This window comes from Stigmatopora argus, chromosome 9 (assembly GCF_051989625.1).
Source record: "Stigmatopora argus isolate UIUO_Sarg chromosome 9, RoL_Sarg_1.0, whole genome shotgun sequence".
Lineage (NCBI taxonomy): Eukaryota > Metazoa > Chordata > Actinopteri > Syngnathiformes > Syngnathidae > Stigmatopora > Stigmatopora argus.
The window spans coordinates 13,390,060-13,408,761 of NC_135395.1; the positions used below are offsets into that span (position 1 = coordinate 13,390,060).

The 18,702-nt window shown below is 38.9% G+C and overlaps 1 protein-coding gene across 6 annotated transcripts in view; it reads right to left on the minus strand.

Annotated features, from left to right (window-relative positions):
• The window catches only part of unc5a (unc-5 netrin receptor A), a 132,570-nt gene that overhangs the window by 103,277 nt on the left and 10,591 nt on the right, over positions 1-18,702 (minus strand). For 2 of the 6 annotated variants that reach the window (XM_077609426.1, XM_077609421.1), the window contains exon 1: positions 9,397-9,921. In XM_077609426.1, the coding sequence (XP_077465552.1) occupies positions 9,397-9,487 (91 nt within the window). In that variant the 5' untranslated portion in view covers positions 9,488-9,921. Of the gene's footprint in view, positions 1-9,273; positions 9,325-9,396; positions 9,922-16,944; positions 17,051-18,702 lie in introns of those variants that run through there. The other 4 variants (XM_077609427.1, XM_077609423.1, XM_077609424.1 and 1 more) reach the window with 3 other exon arrangements.

An 18,702-nucleotide genomic window follows, 5' to 3' on the forward strand; every position in this document is an offset into this window, starting at 1 on the left:
AATCTGGAGATGCCATTAGCGGCGAGCGAGACAGTGATGTTTAGTGACAGACAAGGACTCTTCTGGTAAAGAAAGTGCCCTCAAGTCATCAGAGTGTCACATACACAGCCAGAATACACATGACCCAAGCTGTGAATCCACCTTTGTTCTTGCTATCTGTAGACAGGAAGCTAAGTCTGTAAGGAGGGCGTCAGGTGGGCATCATCCCCCCCAGGCCAAGCTGTGCCACAGCACAAAGCAGACAGGCCTGCTTGTCAAACACTGCACAACAATACAAAGGAAAAATTAGCAGAAAAGTATGCCTCAGATTTTTGCTGTAAGAGACAGTTTTTGTCTTTGCATTACGCTTGCGACTGCTGTCTTGACATTTAAGGCCTGAGCTCAAAAACATGCGGAAATTTAGCAACCAGCTGGGAGGAATGATAACGGAGAAACTACAGGGTCTGTTTGCCACTGATAACTCAGACTCAGCGTAAATCAAACACCTTCTGGCCATTCAAATCATTTGTAGTTGGGCATCATATGTTGAGAGGCAGTACAAGAAATCAGAGCAAGCCTGTACCATCCATCCCAAATGAAATGTGCCCACATGTCCAAATATATCTTCTCATTGAATAACGCGTGCCTTGTCACATTTCTTTCAAAATGTCATTTAAGGATTCATTTTCACCACTGCAAACTGGCCACAACTAACTTTCACAACTGCCTCATTTCCAGATGTCAAATGGTGCAAACTCATTTTTAGTTCAACTCCCATTTGGTACCAACATGAACCAATGACATGTTGTCTTCTTTCTCTTGAGGGTATTTAACATTGTCCAGCTCAGAGTAAATCAACTCGTGGTTCATTTGTTGAATGATAAGAATGCAGCCTACAGACATTTTCACGTACCACCCTGTCGGCACTTAATAGCTTTGCTTGGTTGCCTCATGCTTATAGGACTTAAGGGGGCGGAGGCGGACATCTTTTTGCTTCAGGACTATCAGGCTGAGGCGGCTACGTGCAGTGTAGCTTAACAGTAAATGGCGCCATGCTACCGAGATGCGTACAAATAATGTGGGAGGGTTCATAAAACAACACTGAGTTCAGTGCTCAAAGTATATTTGAGACATTTTGAAGTCAAGGTTCTCGATAAAAAAACAGAGAAGAATCATTTCTCTCTGCCAAATTTCAGCCACGCCTCTGTGGCCGTGCACCTTTGTGAGCACACTTTGCTACTACCGCTGGAAGTAATGCTAGAATTATAGGAATAGTTGGCTCTCTGATTCCATGGTTTAGTGGTTGGTCAATGTGCTTTGTAATAAAAACGAGATGGCTCATAAAAGTTTGGCATAGAAATTCAGTTGGCTCTTGGCATAATTGTTGCTGATTGTTATTATATATATATATATATATATATATATATATATATATATATATATATATATATATATATATATATATATATATATATATATATATATATATATATATATATATATATATATATATATATATATATATATATATATATATAATATAAATATTTACATATAGGAATAAAATAACAACATCAAATTAACAATAGACAGACATTTCTGCATTATCTTCAAACATTATCTATGCATTTAGAAAGAAACATTTTTAAATTTTAACCGTTCTTTAATGAGTGTGCAGGGCTGAGGAAATGCAAGAAATATTGTAAGCGGAATGTGGAAGGTGAGAATATAGAATAGATGAAAAGCTGGCGAGTCAAAGTACATTTTGAAACATTCAAACACAAGTGGGACAAAGTCTTTCTTAAAAATCTGCACAGGGAGTGAGAGCCAAGTGCACACATAAAATATCCTAATGATCTTAAAATGATTACTTATCTTGGGTTAAAGAAAAGCTGATTGATTTCCCATCATAGAAAATGGCAGAAATGAAATGGAAATATATAAGAAAGGCACTTTCAACAGTGACATTTAACAACAATCAACTCTTGCCAGATAAGTTATGTAATTATTACGTTAGTCAGAATGTCAAACAAAAGCCATAAGTAGCATATTTCGCAGACTAAGAAATGAGCTTTGGGACAACTTATCCAGAAAACACACAGACAAGTTTTCAACCAATCCACTATTATTATTATTATTATTATTTTTGATGATTTTCGAAAGATGAAGGGTGAAATGCCGTTATACAATAATGCAGCATAGGCCATTGACATTCACCCAAACCCGTTGGCATAAAAATAAAAACATTATTTTCTGGTAACATTAAATGTAAATATTGTGCTTTTCTGGCCACTCACATACAACATGTTGAATCAACTTTAAAGTTATGGGCAACTGATGTGAAGGTTACCATTTGTATTAATGGCCATGACATCTTAGAACAATTTGAATTGCTTACTATTCAGTGTTCCAGTGGTAGGCTTTATTATTCAACCTTTGTTGGACTATAAATGTTTTTTGAAAAAGAAAAGGGTCACTTTATTAGAGGTATTTGCCACAGATTAATGTTGTTTGAGGCGTGGGTTTTAGTTTATGCCCTGGCAGGTTTATAGAATTAGCAGTTAGTGTAGGAGTTGACGAGCATTCATGTGAGTAGGTGCTGTTAGTCAAAACAATTGAAAGTAGAAGAGAGGTATGTTTGTGAAACTGGAATATAGTTTCCAAAGTAACTAAAAAGATTTTATTGTAGCTATACACACATACATATATATATATATATATATATATATACATATATATATATATATATATATATATATATATATATATATATATATATATATATATATATATATATACACATACATATATATATATATATATATATACATACATATATATATATACATACATATATATACACATACATATATATACATATATACACATATATACATATACACACATATATATAATAGATAAACACAGCACGGGTTTGAATGTGCTGTTTTACTCAGTGTTTTGTTGACTCAGTTGAATTACTTCCCTCAGGCATCAGTGCCTGGACACACAGACATAATTAGAAAAGGTCACCGAGCCTCCTGTCTTGTCAACAAATTCACTTCAATATGACAAATTTGGGTTCACACAGTGCCAGACCTCCCTCAGATACCCCTGCCAATCAAGGCCCACCAGGATATGGCAGGCTGTTGAGTATGATTTCCAATGTTTGTTTGTTTTCTGTTTTTTTTACATTATCTAGTTAAGTTAAAAAAATGGCTTATTAATTGGCCATACATTTGGAAGGTGTTTTTCATTAAGGTTGAGGTAGCAGCACAATGAGTTGCTTATTTAACAGTAAGTCTAAAATATTTCGATGAGATTTTAGGTCGAGTAGAATCACTGAATTAGCATGTTTCATAAAAACATATTGGATGCATGATAACAAAAATCCACAACACTGATTACTGTCAGTTAATATCAATTGACCTTCAGAAGATTTCAGATTTGTTTTCTCACTTTCTAGTGCAGGGTTCCCTTCACGAGATACGTGATAAAGAGGGAGAGTCCTTCACATCGCTCCCTGGTGGCCTCACTAAGGAACTATTAATCTATAGCTCTCCATACTGCAATCAGATCTTCTTTCCTCATCCTCTGCATGGCCTGAAGTAAAGGCCACAAGAGCACCCAGAGGAGTGGACATGCTAGATGAGCTACGCTAAGAAACCTTTGGGTTTTTAAGCACTTCTCCAGACAGTGACTGATGCCCAATTAACTATTTGGGAAAGGGTTCTAAGAATAGTTGGTGTTAATAAGAGCACAAATGAGAATTTACACATTTTTTCACTTAACTCGCACCTGTTCAATCTGTAACATTTCCCAATTCAGAAGCAAAATGTTTACTGAGACTAGTAAGCTTACCTAGAGTTGTTTGATTTAGATGTGACTTGATCGTTGTAAAGGCAGTAACACATTACTCCCATCCTTTTACATCTAATAGCACATTCCATTCTGAGCTATTTCAACCCGAAAAATGCTACTTTTTTGCCACTCTTGCCGGTCAATGAAGCCCATAAACTGTGACCACAGCCAACTATTTCATTACTTGCTTGCTGCTTGTTTTACCAGGTAATCTAATTCCATATCAAAGGCTAGAGGCTAATGCTCTGGCAGCCAGAAAAAAAAAACAGACACGGCTATAATAATGTGCTGCATTTCCAGGAGAGAACGAATCCACTTCAGGACCACAGCCCCCTCTCATTGACATGAAACATGGTAATAGGATAATTTAAACAGAAAGGTCAGAAATTGACGTATGTGGTTGGTTCTTTTATAAGGCCAGTCCATAGAATACAAAAAACTAACGCTGCTCTTCAGCTGAATTCAGCCTCCATGAGAACCTTTGTAATGTTCTTTATGAACTCCTCAAATCCAGCATTTGCCAATGACAAGCACAAGGGACATAACATGAAAGATAAGGTGCTTGGGTATTTGTTACCAAATGGAGCGTGTTTCACTAGTGTTTCAAGATGACCTGTAATGGCATGCACTGTTTACCTGTAAACCATTTGTGGTAGACTATCATCTCAGCATCCATTCATCAATGTGATTCTACAGAATAACATAGAATTTCGCATGAGTCACACAGAAACATTCCCATGAGGGTTGTCTAGAAACAAAATTCACACGAAGCCAGTTGAATAAAAGTCTTACTTGATAATCTTCAATCTGCACCCAAGCAATTCCTTGCCTTCATTCTTACAATATCTATATCTAATACTGAATTCTGTAAACAACATAAAAGTGGGGGAAAAAAACTCATGCCTGTGAAGGAAATAATTTCAGATTTCCACCACGTTCTAAAAGAATCATTTTTGACCTCTATGAAATATTCTGCACATGTACATACTAATTTATTTAGTGAATCTGGCAGTAAAGGAGAAATAATCCTTGGCCCGGTGCACGACTGGATCCACGTGTCATTTGAATTAATTTAGCAAGTTAGCAATAAGGCAATTTTCTCTAATGAAAACATACATTTGCGCTTTGGCTCTCCTTATCACATTCTTTAGTGAGCCAATGAGAAAAGACAAACCAGCAGCGAGAACGAGAATACAAGGATGAATCACATTTGAACAATAAAAGAGGTCTGACAGAGGAAATCCTTGCATTTGAAAGAAATAGGCACAGGCAAATGAAAGGATTATGCAATGTATTTCTGCCTGGTGTCACTGCATCGCCATGTGCTTGCATCATCACAAAATGTACACCCTGTGGAAATTGCGTTCAATTCCCGTGCACCTTCTAGACAACAACTGCTTAGCGACACCCCCATGGGGTGTAATAGAGAAAAACAAGAACAGGAAAATCTCTTTTTTTCCCTCATCTTAGATTCCTATCTAATATATTGTGGAAATTGACAGGCATAAGATGGACATTAAAATAAGTAACTTGCAGCCTAAAGTATTGTTAACATTATCAAAAGTGAAGATGTGAAAAATTAAAACTACAAGACCTGATGGATATTAGTGGTTGTCTTCTCTAGAAATTAATCAATTTTCCTAAACCTTGTGATTTTCCTCTGGTCAAGCAAAAATGTTACTAAAGCAAAACTGTTGCTGCACATGATTTTAGGTAACTGAAATTATAGTTTAGTGTTATGGAAAGAAACATTATTACTTTTTAATTTTTATTTTAAAGAGAAGTAAAAGAGAAGTAAAGTCTCAGTCTGGAGAAGGTCCCCTTCCTGTGTGGCTCCAGTTTTATTTACCTAGGTCTACAATGTCTTGTGTGTCTTGTGTCTGTCTTGCTACTGCAACCAAGAAATTCCCCGAATATGGGCTGAAATAAAGTTCTAATCTAACCTAACCTAATAAAGAAATCGCCCTTCCTAGGTAATGGCAACAAAAGACATTTAATTTGAGTATTAAAGGCGCATCTTATATTGTATTAGGGTCACATCAGAAAGTCAGGCTTTACAAAAAATGTTAATCAACCAGAAAATTATGATTGGTGCACTCCTGGTTTGAAATGACATTAATATTGAGGTTGAAACTAAAATACAATATTTCTTTTTGAGACTCTTTTGGCAAACTGAAGCAATTTTGCAATACAACTCAATGTAAATTACTCAATACAATTAATTTAAATGTGAAAGGATTTCATGGTCAACCTGGAATTCCCTGCAGGATTAATAAAGTTGAACTACATCAAAGGTCCAAGAGTTTCACACATTGTGTCCTTTGAGGAATGATTGTGCATCAAAAGGTTAACAGATAAACATGCATGTATAAGCAAATCCTTGTTGATACGCTGACACACAAACAAGCAGGCTTTGCATACTGCAAGCTTCAAATGTTGTGCAAGTAAAGCAGTGGCTTACTTTGTTCCCGAAGCTCAAAGTATACCCCTCATAACACTGCTGGAGAAAAAGTGCTGGGCTAGCTAAAATGCAGACTGACAGGCCTACCTTTATTAGTGACTGACTTATTTTCTCGGCAGGAGGAGAAAAAAAAAGACAAGTCGGCTTTTGATACAGGCAAGTGCCGAGTCAGCATCTTTGTCTCACAGGATCGTTTGACTGATCTTAGTGCAGACTGTCCCTATCCTCATGTAGGAAGAAATGGCTACCATATTACCTGCGATCCATTTTTGGCTCTCACCCTGTCCTATAAAAGAAATCTGATGGGACGCTGGCAATGACCTAATATTTGACAGAGATTGACAGACAAAGTAGAAAGTGTGCCTTGATATTTGATCCAGGTGAGAAGGAGGATAAAACTGCCATTTAATGTCCTGTTTTCATCGGCATAAAACACAGGGGAGGATTTCCCAGCATGTATCGAGTAGAGGGAAAAAGAAATGGGATTGTTCGCCAGTCGCTGACAGTGTGAACAAAGAGTATCAAAGTCAAGCAGCGTCAATCCTATAGGAATTTAGTGACTAAATCTGACCTTAAGCTTTGTGTCTTTGGACTGTGGCAACAGCTCACGGAAGGCAGAGAGAAAAAAAAAAGAAATATTCACATTAAAATGAGCTGAAAAGGAAGCACACAGAAAGTAGGATATGGAAAAGACTAATCAAATGCATCCAAACACCAATCGTGAAAAACACCTGCACTATCACTGCCCCTTAGATTGGTAGATGTGGTCCCTTGGGGGTATGCATGTTTATTTAGCACTAACATATTCATAATTAAACACTAATTGATGCAAAAGAAAAAGCCTACTTAATTCATCATCTCTGTGCCCCGGAGCAAGACAATTACACTTTAACATCTTTGTCTTCGGCCCAAAGCAAGGTTAACAGTTTGGAAACAAGGGAAATGCAAATGACGTGTGAAATCCTCTTGTTTTTGGACACACGTCAGTGAATCCCAGAATATACAATATATGAGAATTGTAAAAAGACTCGTGAGGAGCAACGTGTTGAAGTGGCAAGTCGCAGACTAACTGAATGAGACTTATTGTTATATTTACCACTGTTGACAGACAAAATAATGAGCATTCTTTGTCCAAACCCAGATCAAGATATTTGATTACTCTTTCAAAGAGAATCAAATGAAAAGACAGGAAATGGATTCATAGAGAGTAATTCTTAACTAGTGGGTCACAAGCCAAAAGTAAATCCGATCTAAGTGTGTTGCAGAACACTCGCCAGGAATATAGTCAAAATTGAATGCGCCCTATTAGCCCCAATACGGTGCACTCCTTGAAATCTTGGCCTGCTATTGGGGGCGCTAGACTTCAAATACATTTGGACTGGGAAAAGCATTGACTGGCAACAAAATATGGACTTTTACAGCTAATCCTTACAGTTTTCAGGCCTGCCTTGGAACCTGCGCAGCCTCAAGCAGGACACTTATTTGTTTTCTTTTCTCCAATTGAACCTGAACACAACACACCCCAGTGTGCTCATGAGTGCTTCCTGCATTAAGAAGAGCTACAGGTCGTCAATGTTAAGCATGCAGTAAAGTATATTTTTACCCGCTTCTAATAAACTATAAACTTGTAGACGCCACAGCTGCAAATGAATTATTTTCTTTTATCAGCGCGTACATTAACCAAAGGTTATTCGTGAGTTTGGTCAGTTATCCACTTAACAAATTAGATTCGTCAGTAGTTGTTGGTGCTGGGTTCTTTTGTATTTATCATGAAATGAAAGTACATTTTTCTGACATACCAGTATTGTTTTAACATTTTTTTCTTTTTATATGCACGTATTACAGTGTTTTTTTCTCGACTGCCGTTTTGGCATTTGTCTAGGTTTTTGCATACTTCGTGTGCCCATTTGAATCTTTAAATATTTTGCATTGTGCATTAAACTTTGCAAGAGGAATCCGGTGGCAAATTAAAAATACTGTCAAAAAAATAAAATCCGCTTTCTCCTATTACACATCAACCTAAATCATGATAGGTTCGATTATAATTTGTCTTGTGATGGCCATGTCTTAGAATCTATAAATTATGATCCTATTGTCATAATGAACACTGTAAAGTGTGCGACTGTCTGGCTACCAGTTCAGTATCTAATCCGCCTTTCACCCGATTTCACCCGGGATAGGCTCTTCCTAAAACTCTTAGAAATTGAATGAACATCAGAAAATGGTGTTACAGTGGGGAGTACGTTTAAAGTTTGACGTTTGATTGATGATTAAATGCTACAAAGTATCCTCTTTTTGGGTGTGATGGAGCGGACCATACTGCAATCAGTTAAAAAAATATATACATTGTTTGTTTGCCTAAACAAAACTCTTGCTTGGGTTCAGTTCTGATGACAGTCAGCACAAATAACAATAAATTGTTTGTTTGCCTAAACAAAACTCTTGATTGGGTTCAGCTCAGATGACAGTCAGCACAAACCCAGTTAATCTCAACCAACCCAACAGTTTTGCACAATATAGAGCACATTGGCAGGCACCACGCCATAAAGCACAATTCATCAGAGCAAGTCGATCGTCTCCCAACTCCGTAAAGCTGTCAGCGTGGTGCAAATGCAGCAGGATGGAGTCAGTTTGCGGGACATCCTTGCTGCAAAGGAAACCGGGCTGGCAATGCCTCCCAACATTCGCCATCTGGGATTGTACATTTACTGGGCTAAAGGTTGTTTATGTGACAGTAAAGGAGCTCCGTGTCACTGTGCATTGTCATCCATTATACAGAAGCCATCTGGCCGAGGCGTCATGGTCCATTTTCGTCACATTTTGGAAATAAAACATGCATTGCGCGATTACAATTCATCAGCACATTTCAAGATCGGGACTCAATAGTGCGCGCGTGCATTAAGTTCCAACCGCGTAACCTTGAGGTTGCAAAAGCAAAAGCCTTACTGTACCGACGATGGACTGATAATCACCCTCGTGCTTCCAATGCATTGATCGTCGTTAAAGTTGACACTTGCATCGACTTTTTTCCCACCTCATCAGCGCAGTGCTAGAAAGATCAGAAACACCAAAACGGGACACAAAGAGAAACTTACCGGTGCAGGTGACGCCAATAAAGCCGAGCCAAAGCACCAGAAGCTCCGCGCCGAGTCGACATCGGACAAAGGGGCGAAGAAGTAGCGGCATTTTTCGTCTTTTTTCTCAAATCAACTTTCACAAGACACGCCGGGAAAAAAAATGCGAGGTCAATAACGTCCAAATTGTGAAAAGAGAAGCACTTTTAAGACGATGCTGAAGTGTGTTCCTCAGCACATGTCCTCCGCGTCCATCCTCGCGCGTCTCCAGTTGCTCGCAACAACGAATCACAGGTGTGGTACATCAAATGATGCCTTCCCGCACCCGCGGAAATCTGCCTTGTTTTCCCCCAAAACTGACACTGTCATTTCCTTCACTCCTAAAAAAAAAAATACTCCTCGCACTTGCAAAGAGGAGAAAAGAGACGCACTTTCTCGCCACTTGACAGCCGTCGAGCGGGCAAACGAGCGGACCGTGTGGCCAAGATGCGAGAAATAGTAATAATTGCTTGCAGCAAGAGAACATCTGCTTGCGCAGCAAGGCTGGAGCTCTGAGAGACAGCGAAGGTAGTAAGAGCGTCAATGCAAAACCAGGAGCGGATAAGACCGTGAATGTGGCCACGGAGCGCCCCTAAACGCACCCTTTGACACGTGGCGTGCCATTGACAACGAGAGACGTCCAATTTGTTTAAAGTGGGAGGACTGCATGTAAATGTGGCAATGACGACGCTGGACATTCAATCCATTTTTATTGGGAAGGGTGTTTGTGATCATTCGCTGCCAGCTTTTTACTCCAAATGGATTGGATGTCTAGTGTCGTCAATGGTTGCCAATATGTTAATTGAAAGGGATGAAGTCAGTCAACATTTACAATGATGCAGTAAGCTAAATTCAGACTAAGGCTGTTTTATTGATACAACTACTACTTATAATTCTACTACAAGTTCTTAAACATTTTTGAATGTGCTCAATTCCAAAATTGGCACTCATAACACTGGGGAACCAATTGTCCCCCCTGGCCCCCAAAATAGATAAATTAAAATCAGTTGAATTTCCTTTTTTTCTTGCTGAATAAAACTTTATAGGTAACTATTTGATCAGAAAATATTCTCATATATATCGGAGAAAAAAAACTTGGTTGGCAGGGATAGGCTCCAGCACCCCCTTGATGTATGAATGAGCATGTCTTTATAATAAAGGAAGTAAATTCTTTCATTTTCCACAAAATCCACCATCTGTATTCTGTAGACATTGCTTGTTTACTTATAGCATTTCACAATTGTGACAAGATAGTTGCGCTGTTAAGATGTACAAGTCATGTAAGTATGTCCTCTGGTATTATAATATTTGTGCAAACTAATAACAGCTACTGGTATATTTTCATGTAAAAATATTCCAATGTTGAAATTCATATTACTAGTGTCGCCATTATACAGGAGTAAAAGATAGGTAGTTTCACCAAGGGGGCATGACTTATGTTTTTAGGTAGCAAAGAGAAAATCTATTTTTTAGCTAAACACATGTCTCAGCAATTGCGGCACCCCCCGAGAATGCTCTTGTCGGTGGCAATGTGCTATCATGTCCATGAGTACTGAGGCACTGACTCTTCTATAGCAAGATATAAAAATATATCAATCCAAAATAGACAACATCTTTCCATTTTTGAGCACCCTGTATTGTTATTGACAACATCTAACCAGTCAAATGATTTTCCATCCACCTTTCTTCAGCAACATAAATACATAATTCTTCTTTACGCGCATTTACGTCTCGCCAATTGCAGCACCTCCACAGTATGCTGTGGCAAAGACGTGCGGTAATGTTCATGACTAGTGAGGCACTGACTCCTGTAGAGTCAGATATAAATATATGCAACCAAAATAGAAGATTATATTTCAATGTGACCTATCGTAAGCTGGCTTTGACATAATTCAAATCCAGTAAAATTACTTACACACACACAACACACACAAAATATTCATTCGTTTTCTGAACGGCTTATCCTCACAAGGGTCGCATATACATATAGATATACACGGCGAAATAGAGAGAGAGATAAGGTGACGTTTCTACAATCAAGGGTTCGATCGCAGATCGTTCTTCACTGTGTGCAGCTTGCATGTTCTCCCTGGGCTTGCATGGGTTTTCTCTGGGTACTCCAGTTTCCTCCCACTTCCCAAAAATATGCATGGTTGGCTGGATAGACACTCTAAATTGCCCCTAGGTATGATTGTGAGCATGTAGTATGTTTGTCCATCTCCTTGTTCCCTGTGATTGGCTGGTCACCGACCGATTGGTGGTGTCCCCCACCTGCCCATAGTTGGCTGGGCTAGTCTCCAGCACCCTTGTGACCCTTGTCGCCGGTCTTTTGGTCGTCGGTCTTTTGGTCGCCGGTCTTTTGGTCGCTCATTGTCGCCGTCGGGGCGACCAAAAGACCGGCGACCAAAAGACGGCGACCAAAAGACCAGCGTCCAATCGACCACACACGATGGAAAATGTATGTATGTATTTATTATTTAGTTAAATGTAACATACGCTGTTTGAGCATGCAGTGCTTTTCTTACCATTGCGAATTGCAACAACTAAAATAAACATTACGTCTCTGGCCGTGCCAATCTATGTTTCTTGGTATAAGTAGAAGATTTATATTACAGCATCCTGGTATACCTAATATTTTGGCTAGTGAGCATTTGATTGATCACATGAATGTGACTTCTTTGCACCTACAACAGGAAGCATATTAGAGCTTTGCATGCACATACGTAGAAGCACAAAAGGTCCATGTCGTTGTGTTACAGTGGAGTGTGGCTATTTTGTCTTGAGGGCTTGTGTGTCTGTCACTTCACAGTGCTGTCGGACCAACACAGACGAAGAAGCATGAGGATTAGCACACCCGTGAGAGTGTACACCTGTCAGCAAACTCACACCAGGCTATGAATTATGTTCCAGATAGCTTTTCCTCATTTTCCGTGAGTGCCAGCCGAGTGATTATCGGACTGCTCTGATGTGCTTTCGACATCGCCGCTGAGCCGATTATTAATATGCTTCGGAGGGTGTTGTGTGTCTTTGTTTATCCTTTATTCCACTGCTTGCCTACGAGTTATCCTGGATAATAGGTGGAACTGGAAGAACAGAACTGGACCGGCGTCTTAGCAGCTAATTATGAGCCTCATGTAGATGGATGACTCCTTAGCTAGAGCTCAGCTATAATACAAACTCATTAAGCCTTCTCTTCATCCGGCATTCCTTGCTAAAGGTCAAAGTCAGTGGCAGAATGGCAGTGTAAAGCACGAGCCCTCAGCCGTATAGCTCCCCGTCCAATCCTGACGGATGCTTCCGAATGTGCAGGGATTGTGCGGGGAAAAAGAAGAGAATGACTCAGCCTCAGATACTTATGAGGCTGCTCTTAATGGTTTCTCTCATTCTGTTAATCCGCTCTGTGGCCTATTAGTTAGAGCAAGCTGCTGGATTGTCTCTTTCAGTCATATGCTTTTCTTCTCCCTGGGAAAGTAGCCACGTTGCATATATTTCAGATGAGCAATGGAAAGCAGTCAGGAAGATTCGGTTTCCTCCAAATGTCAGGTTACATTTCACAGTTTAGGATATTAGCTTCCATGAATGATTAAAGTGTGATTTCTCATTGTAATGTGTTTTGGGTCCGTTTGTCTGCACGGGTTCAACACATTGGCCTTGTTCCTCATCCATCAGGCGGCTATGAACAATCACAGCTCTTTGGGGAGTTGACACCTTCAGTGGTTCATCGATTGGCAGCGTTGTAATTAATTTTCTCGCTGTCACTGGCTGGAGTTACAATATCCAGGGATTTGAAAAGCATAAAAGCGATCACAATATGACGAGACAGCGGCACCTTTTCTCTGGTAATACGTTGAATTATTTAGAGCTACTTTGTCCCAAAGAGACATCTTGCCTAATAGATATTATGAAAACATGAGTCTCATTTGTATGTTACTAATGTGGTTGTGTTCCTGACTCTCTCCATAAAATACATAATTACTCTCTCGACGCACTAGCAGAAACAACTGATGCAGTCGATGTGTATTGATCCAATGAAGGTGGCGGCCATGAAATTAATATTATTTATTGTTGGCACAGGCCAAAAAAGAAAAGACACGGAAATCCCTTGGGGACTATGTATGTAGCCCTTCAGACTGGTGTATCAGCTTCCAACGTGACCACAGCTTCACAGCCTATTGTTTTGTTTATATCAAATTAAACTGCAATGCTCCTCCAGAGAGATATAATTGACCACAATCTCAGATTAAATGACTGTAAAGATCTTAATAAGCCATCAGTGGATTGCATATTACATTGCAAACCACTTATGAGGATGCAGTCCAGCAAGAGTAAAATTGAGGTAGAGATTTGCATGCAACAGCATTTTGTTCATAATTACCATACAGAATGACTGCACGAGGATCAATAGTGCATTGGTTTAATTAGATATTGTTGATATGGCCATTGGAAGATTAATTTTAAACTGAATAATTACATTCTTCTTCGAGGTCGACAATTACTTTGTAATAATTTGACGGGGTCCTCCCATCTTTCTCTGGCGAAATTATAATTCGAACTGTTTCTGAGCAATGGTACTGTCGGTGCCATTTGAAAGAAAGCATGGATATAGACAGCATGGCAGTGCCCCCCGTTTAAAGGGATCACTGGATTCTTTAATGGTTTAATGAGAAACGAAGTGGATCATATGGCCTTCACACTAACTACATCTCAAGCCAAAGGGACACATATGGAAGATTTTGGATGAAAGCATCCTCATCAGCCGGCACCAAATAGTGGGTGGAGGCGATTATCTTTTCTGAGATCATCCCTCCAGAGACGTGTGCCAAGAAGGGCTTGTACTCCACATGCTCTCACTTCACTAGTGGAATGTAAATATGGACGTGTTTAATATTTATTTCACTCAGTGGTAGATAAAATAGCCTCTGTGTCACCTCCCTGCACTTTGAGCGATGCAAAAGCCCAAATGAGAGAGTGTGGTGGAGAGGTGAAAAAACAGAGCAGGGGGAGGCAGATGAAGGAGACCAATGAAGGTCTCTCATTTCAGCGGCACAGTTTGCTGATGAAGCTGAACCTCCAATCTCTCAGCCGCAATGATTTCTCAATTTTGCAGATAGAGCCACCGAATGTGGTTTGATGAAAATGTAAAATAGTACAAACGCAAAATCATGGGAAATTGGCCACTTGATTGCCTTTCTATAAATCAAAAGCAGACACTTCAATTTTTTGAAAGATGCGTTTTTGATTTTACCACTTGACACAAGTGTATTGTTAGAACTCTAAATTGAGATTTGTCTCTCATAAAAGCGGATGCTAAATCAAGATGTTAAAGGTCTAAATGACTGAATTATATACTCTTGTCTCCAAAAGTACCGGAACAGTCAAGTCAATGACTTCGGTTTTGCTGTGGGCGGAATACCATCAACATCAAATGAGTTTGTGGGATGTGAAGTGAACATTATTTCCAGGTATTTCCATCTGAACTCGGAACATAATGTATTTTGTTTGAGTCTCCTCACTTATCATGTCAAGAAAAATACTGAAACCTGACTGGTTCTTGTGACTAGATCTCCTGGAAAACTACAGCATTGAAACAAGCGTTGAATGGATAAATCAAGAAACACAGCATCGGCTGATTGCAAGAGCTCCAAAGAAAGCCTCAAAACTGTTGGTGACATCTGCAACACGTCTCAGAGGACAGACGAGGAAGCCACACTAGAATATGTTACTGAGGAGGAAAGAGGTGAAGCAATAAATGATAGAGATGACTCACAAAAATCTGGGAAGAAAGTTTTATAGACAGATACTGTGGGAAAATGCCTTAAAAAGTGATAGCCAAGATCTAGTAGCTGGTACACGGTCGATTGGTCGCCGGTCTTTTGGTCACCGATCTTTTGGACGCCCGGAAGGTAAGTGATAATTACCATTTAAATTGTTGCTCAAATTCCCTAAATACAAACTGCGAATTACTATTTAGTCATACTTAATGCCCTAGTAATTATTAGGCTAAAGAAAAGCTCAAAATTTACTAGACTTTTATTGATTTTTGTTGGAGAACTTGTTAAGACCCTGACTGACGTCCCTTCCTAAGGGGACAACCCATGTACATACAAACTCTTATACACTCACATGTCGGCTCAGTGAAACTGCTCATGGCCATTGTTGGCTTTTATTGATGCGTAGACTGTGTTGTTTTACCTTGTTTTGTCACCGGTCTTTTGGTCGCCTGTTGTCGCGGTCGGGGCGACCAAAAGACCGCGACCAAAAGACCGGCGACCAAAAGACCGGCGACCAAAAGACCGGCGACCAAAAGACCGGCGACCAAAAGACCGGCGACCAAAAGACCGGCGACCAAAAGACCGGCGACCAATCGACCACACACGTAGTAGCTAGTGTTTCCCAAATTCTCTTATCTACCAATTCAGAGAAATGTGTAAACAAACTAACTAGAAAATTGTTGTTAAACTCAAGGTCCAAGGGCCAGATCTGACCCGTTAGATCATTTTGAGCGGCCTGTGAAAGTCAATGTAACGTGCATTGAATTCATGTCTGTAGTCCTTAATGAAAGCTAGAAAAAAAATAGGAAGAAAGAAACCAAAACTACCACATGGGAGTTTGACATCCATCAACTAGAAGATATTTCATAATGCCAAAGGATATTGAGCTGAAACACACTGCCAAAACGAAGTTCATCAAGGAATATACAGTGCTAATGCTAATTCAGCTAGATTGACACATACATTTATAGAAGTGATATGCAGCAAAAGTACTTCAGTTCTCTTCGGAATTTCAATGGCAAGGAATGCCCACGTTAATTTTGCAAAACAGCAATAACTTGAAAATGTCATCACAGTCGTGTTTCATATGACTTTTCAACAGGATGACAGAAAAAAATCAGTCGCCATAACATTTTTTTCTCACACGCTGTACTCCTTCGGGATTTCATTATTATTCTCAAATGAAAGAATAAAAGACTTCCTTAAATATGTTTCCTGGACCGACATTCTCGTGGTTTTGAATGTCAGATTGTCTCGATGCACATGGGAGAGTTGACTTTGAATGATGTTGAATGTTTTATGACTGCCTGCTTTTGTGTCACAGTGCTGTGCTGTGCTGAGACTTCATCAGGAGATGAACGCAAAACTTCCCTTTCCTGAACACAGGAAAGCTGTCTTTGGGAGAATTCTAACTTATATACTAAGTATATCCGTCGAGGTTAACTTTTATAAAAAATGAAGTGTATGGCTACACAGTCTTTGTAAGTACAGCCTTTGTCATTACTGTTCGCTGATCCCTAAAAAGGGGATTTTTCATAAATGCAGGTGTGTTTCATATACTAGTGTTTTTTGGCCATCATCCTTTTGAAGACTTTTGGCTGAAGTCAAACTTTCTAACAGTGAGCAGTACTTTTAAAACCAGATTGCATTGAAATTACACGGAAGCAGCAAAGCAACCCCATAAAATATTCACAGTTAAAACTTTAGTCTTATGTTTTTTTGCTGTATTTGTATATTTGAAAAAAAAAAATAGACGTACCTGCCAAAAAGTTGTGTCGTGTCATCAAAGGACGTTCTCCCACAAGATTTGTGGCTTGTCAATGCGCATTTTGTGCGGCTTACTGTATTTAATGATTTGGCCTGTGCTGTGTGAACAAAGACAACAAGAAAAATGTCACCAAACAAAATGACATCTCACGACAGGCAGTCTGGTGTTAAATAAGATGTCCATAGCCAGAAAGTCTCAAGTTATGGGTCCTCTAAATGAATAGTGATCCAAAGCACACAGGAATTAAAAGCTTACAAAACAGTGGCCTATACTAAAGTGGCCTCCATTGAGCTCTATTCGAAATGTAATTGATTTGATCTGTAGAGGGAGCTTAAAATGGCACCCTTCGAACTTGTGACAGGAATAGGCCATGTGAAAACAATAAAAGAATTACCTACTTCTAAAGTCGAAATTTCAGTCTGGTGGGTTTTTTTTTTATGTTAGCTTAACAGACAATTTTGTCCACCATAATGGCTTTTTATCACAATGTCAGTCTGCAGTAATGACTCCTATAGTCAGTCGTTGTTGCTCCTCTCGGTGTCCGACAATGTGTAGCAAGCTAATGTCACATAAATTCTTTGCTATAGGCAGTTTATAGTTTAAAGCACTTTAACACTAAAATGATCCATTTTCCTTGATTGTGCACGTTGATGGATTTTTTTTTTTAAATGAAACCAGCATTCAGTTTTAGGGCAACTGTAAACTGATTGCCTCTGACCATTTTACTACGACATTAAACCCCAACACCAGGATCAGTTTGAACTCGAGTACAGTAGACATTAATTAACACAATGTCACATTAACACCACACTTTTGGGAGGGAAAAAAACAGTCAGACTTAATTCTTGAACACTTACTCTATAGCTTTAAACAGGAACACTGACTAAGTGACTAAAAGAAATGAACTCATTTTTTGTAGTGTCCATTTCACAATTGAAAATGGGGACATTTCTAAATTAGTAACAATTAGTATTGAGTCGTTTGTCATCATTGTAAAAATAAGTGACAATGATTGTTGCATTGAAGCCCTTTAAGATACTTAGGACAATTTACTGGATCTACTTGATTTTAATAAGCACACATCAAACCTTCACTGTCCATCATCTGCTTAATGCACTCCATTCACAGTCAAGTCATTAAAACAAATTCAGAGTGTTATTGTCTTAACGCATCGATGCCCTTCCATTAATGTGGTTCATTGCTTAAGGTTTACTTTCTCTTTCAAATCAACAACATGTTTTAATAGACAGAGAGAAGACAACTCACACTTAATATACTATGTGTGACAGGAATTAACCCATACCATTTCTTTATAAAAATGTAATGCAACCATCTGAAAGACACTAAATTGACAATAACAACAAGGTTACTCTATATAGTATGGACTGTTCTTTAATTTACGATAATCAAAATGTTACCCCTCAATACTAGTTTCACAACAAGTGATTCGTCAAAGTGTTAGGTAGATTTAATAATATGATGAGGAAATTAAATATTATAGCTCCAATGTTATACAATTTGGCCTGTAATAAAAATTAGTTTGAAACTTCTGCTGTACTTTTAATTTATTTATTTATTTTAACATTCTAATTCAGTGACTAAACTGGGCGTTTCCTGTAATGCATAGCAGTTCTCAACGTACCGTGGGAAGACTTTACAATATTTGTGATTTCCTCCCAAGGCATTTTAATATGGTGCACACGTGGAGGTCAACTTGCAGTTCCGTACTTTGTGTGTGTTGACCTTAAC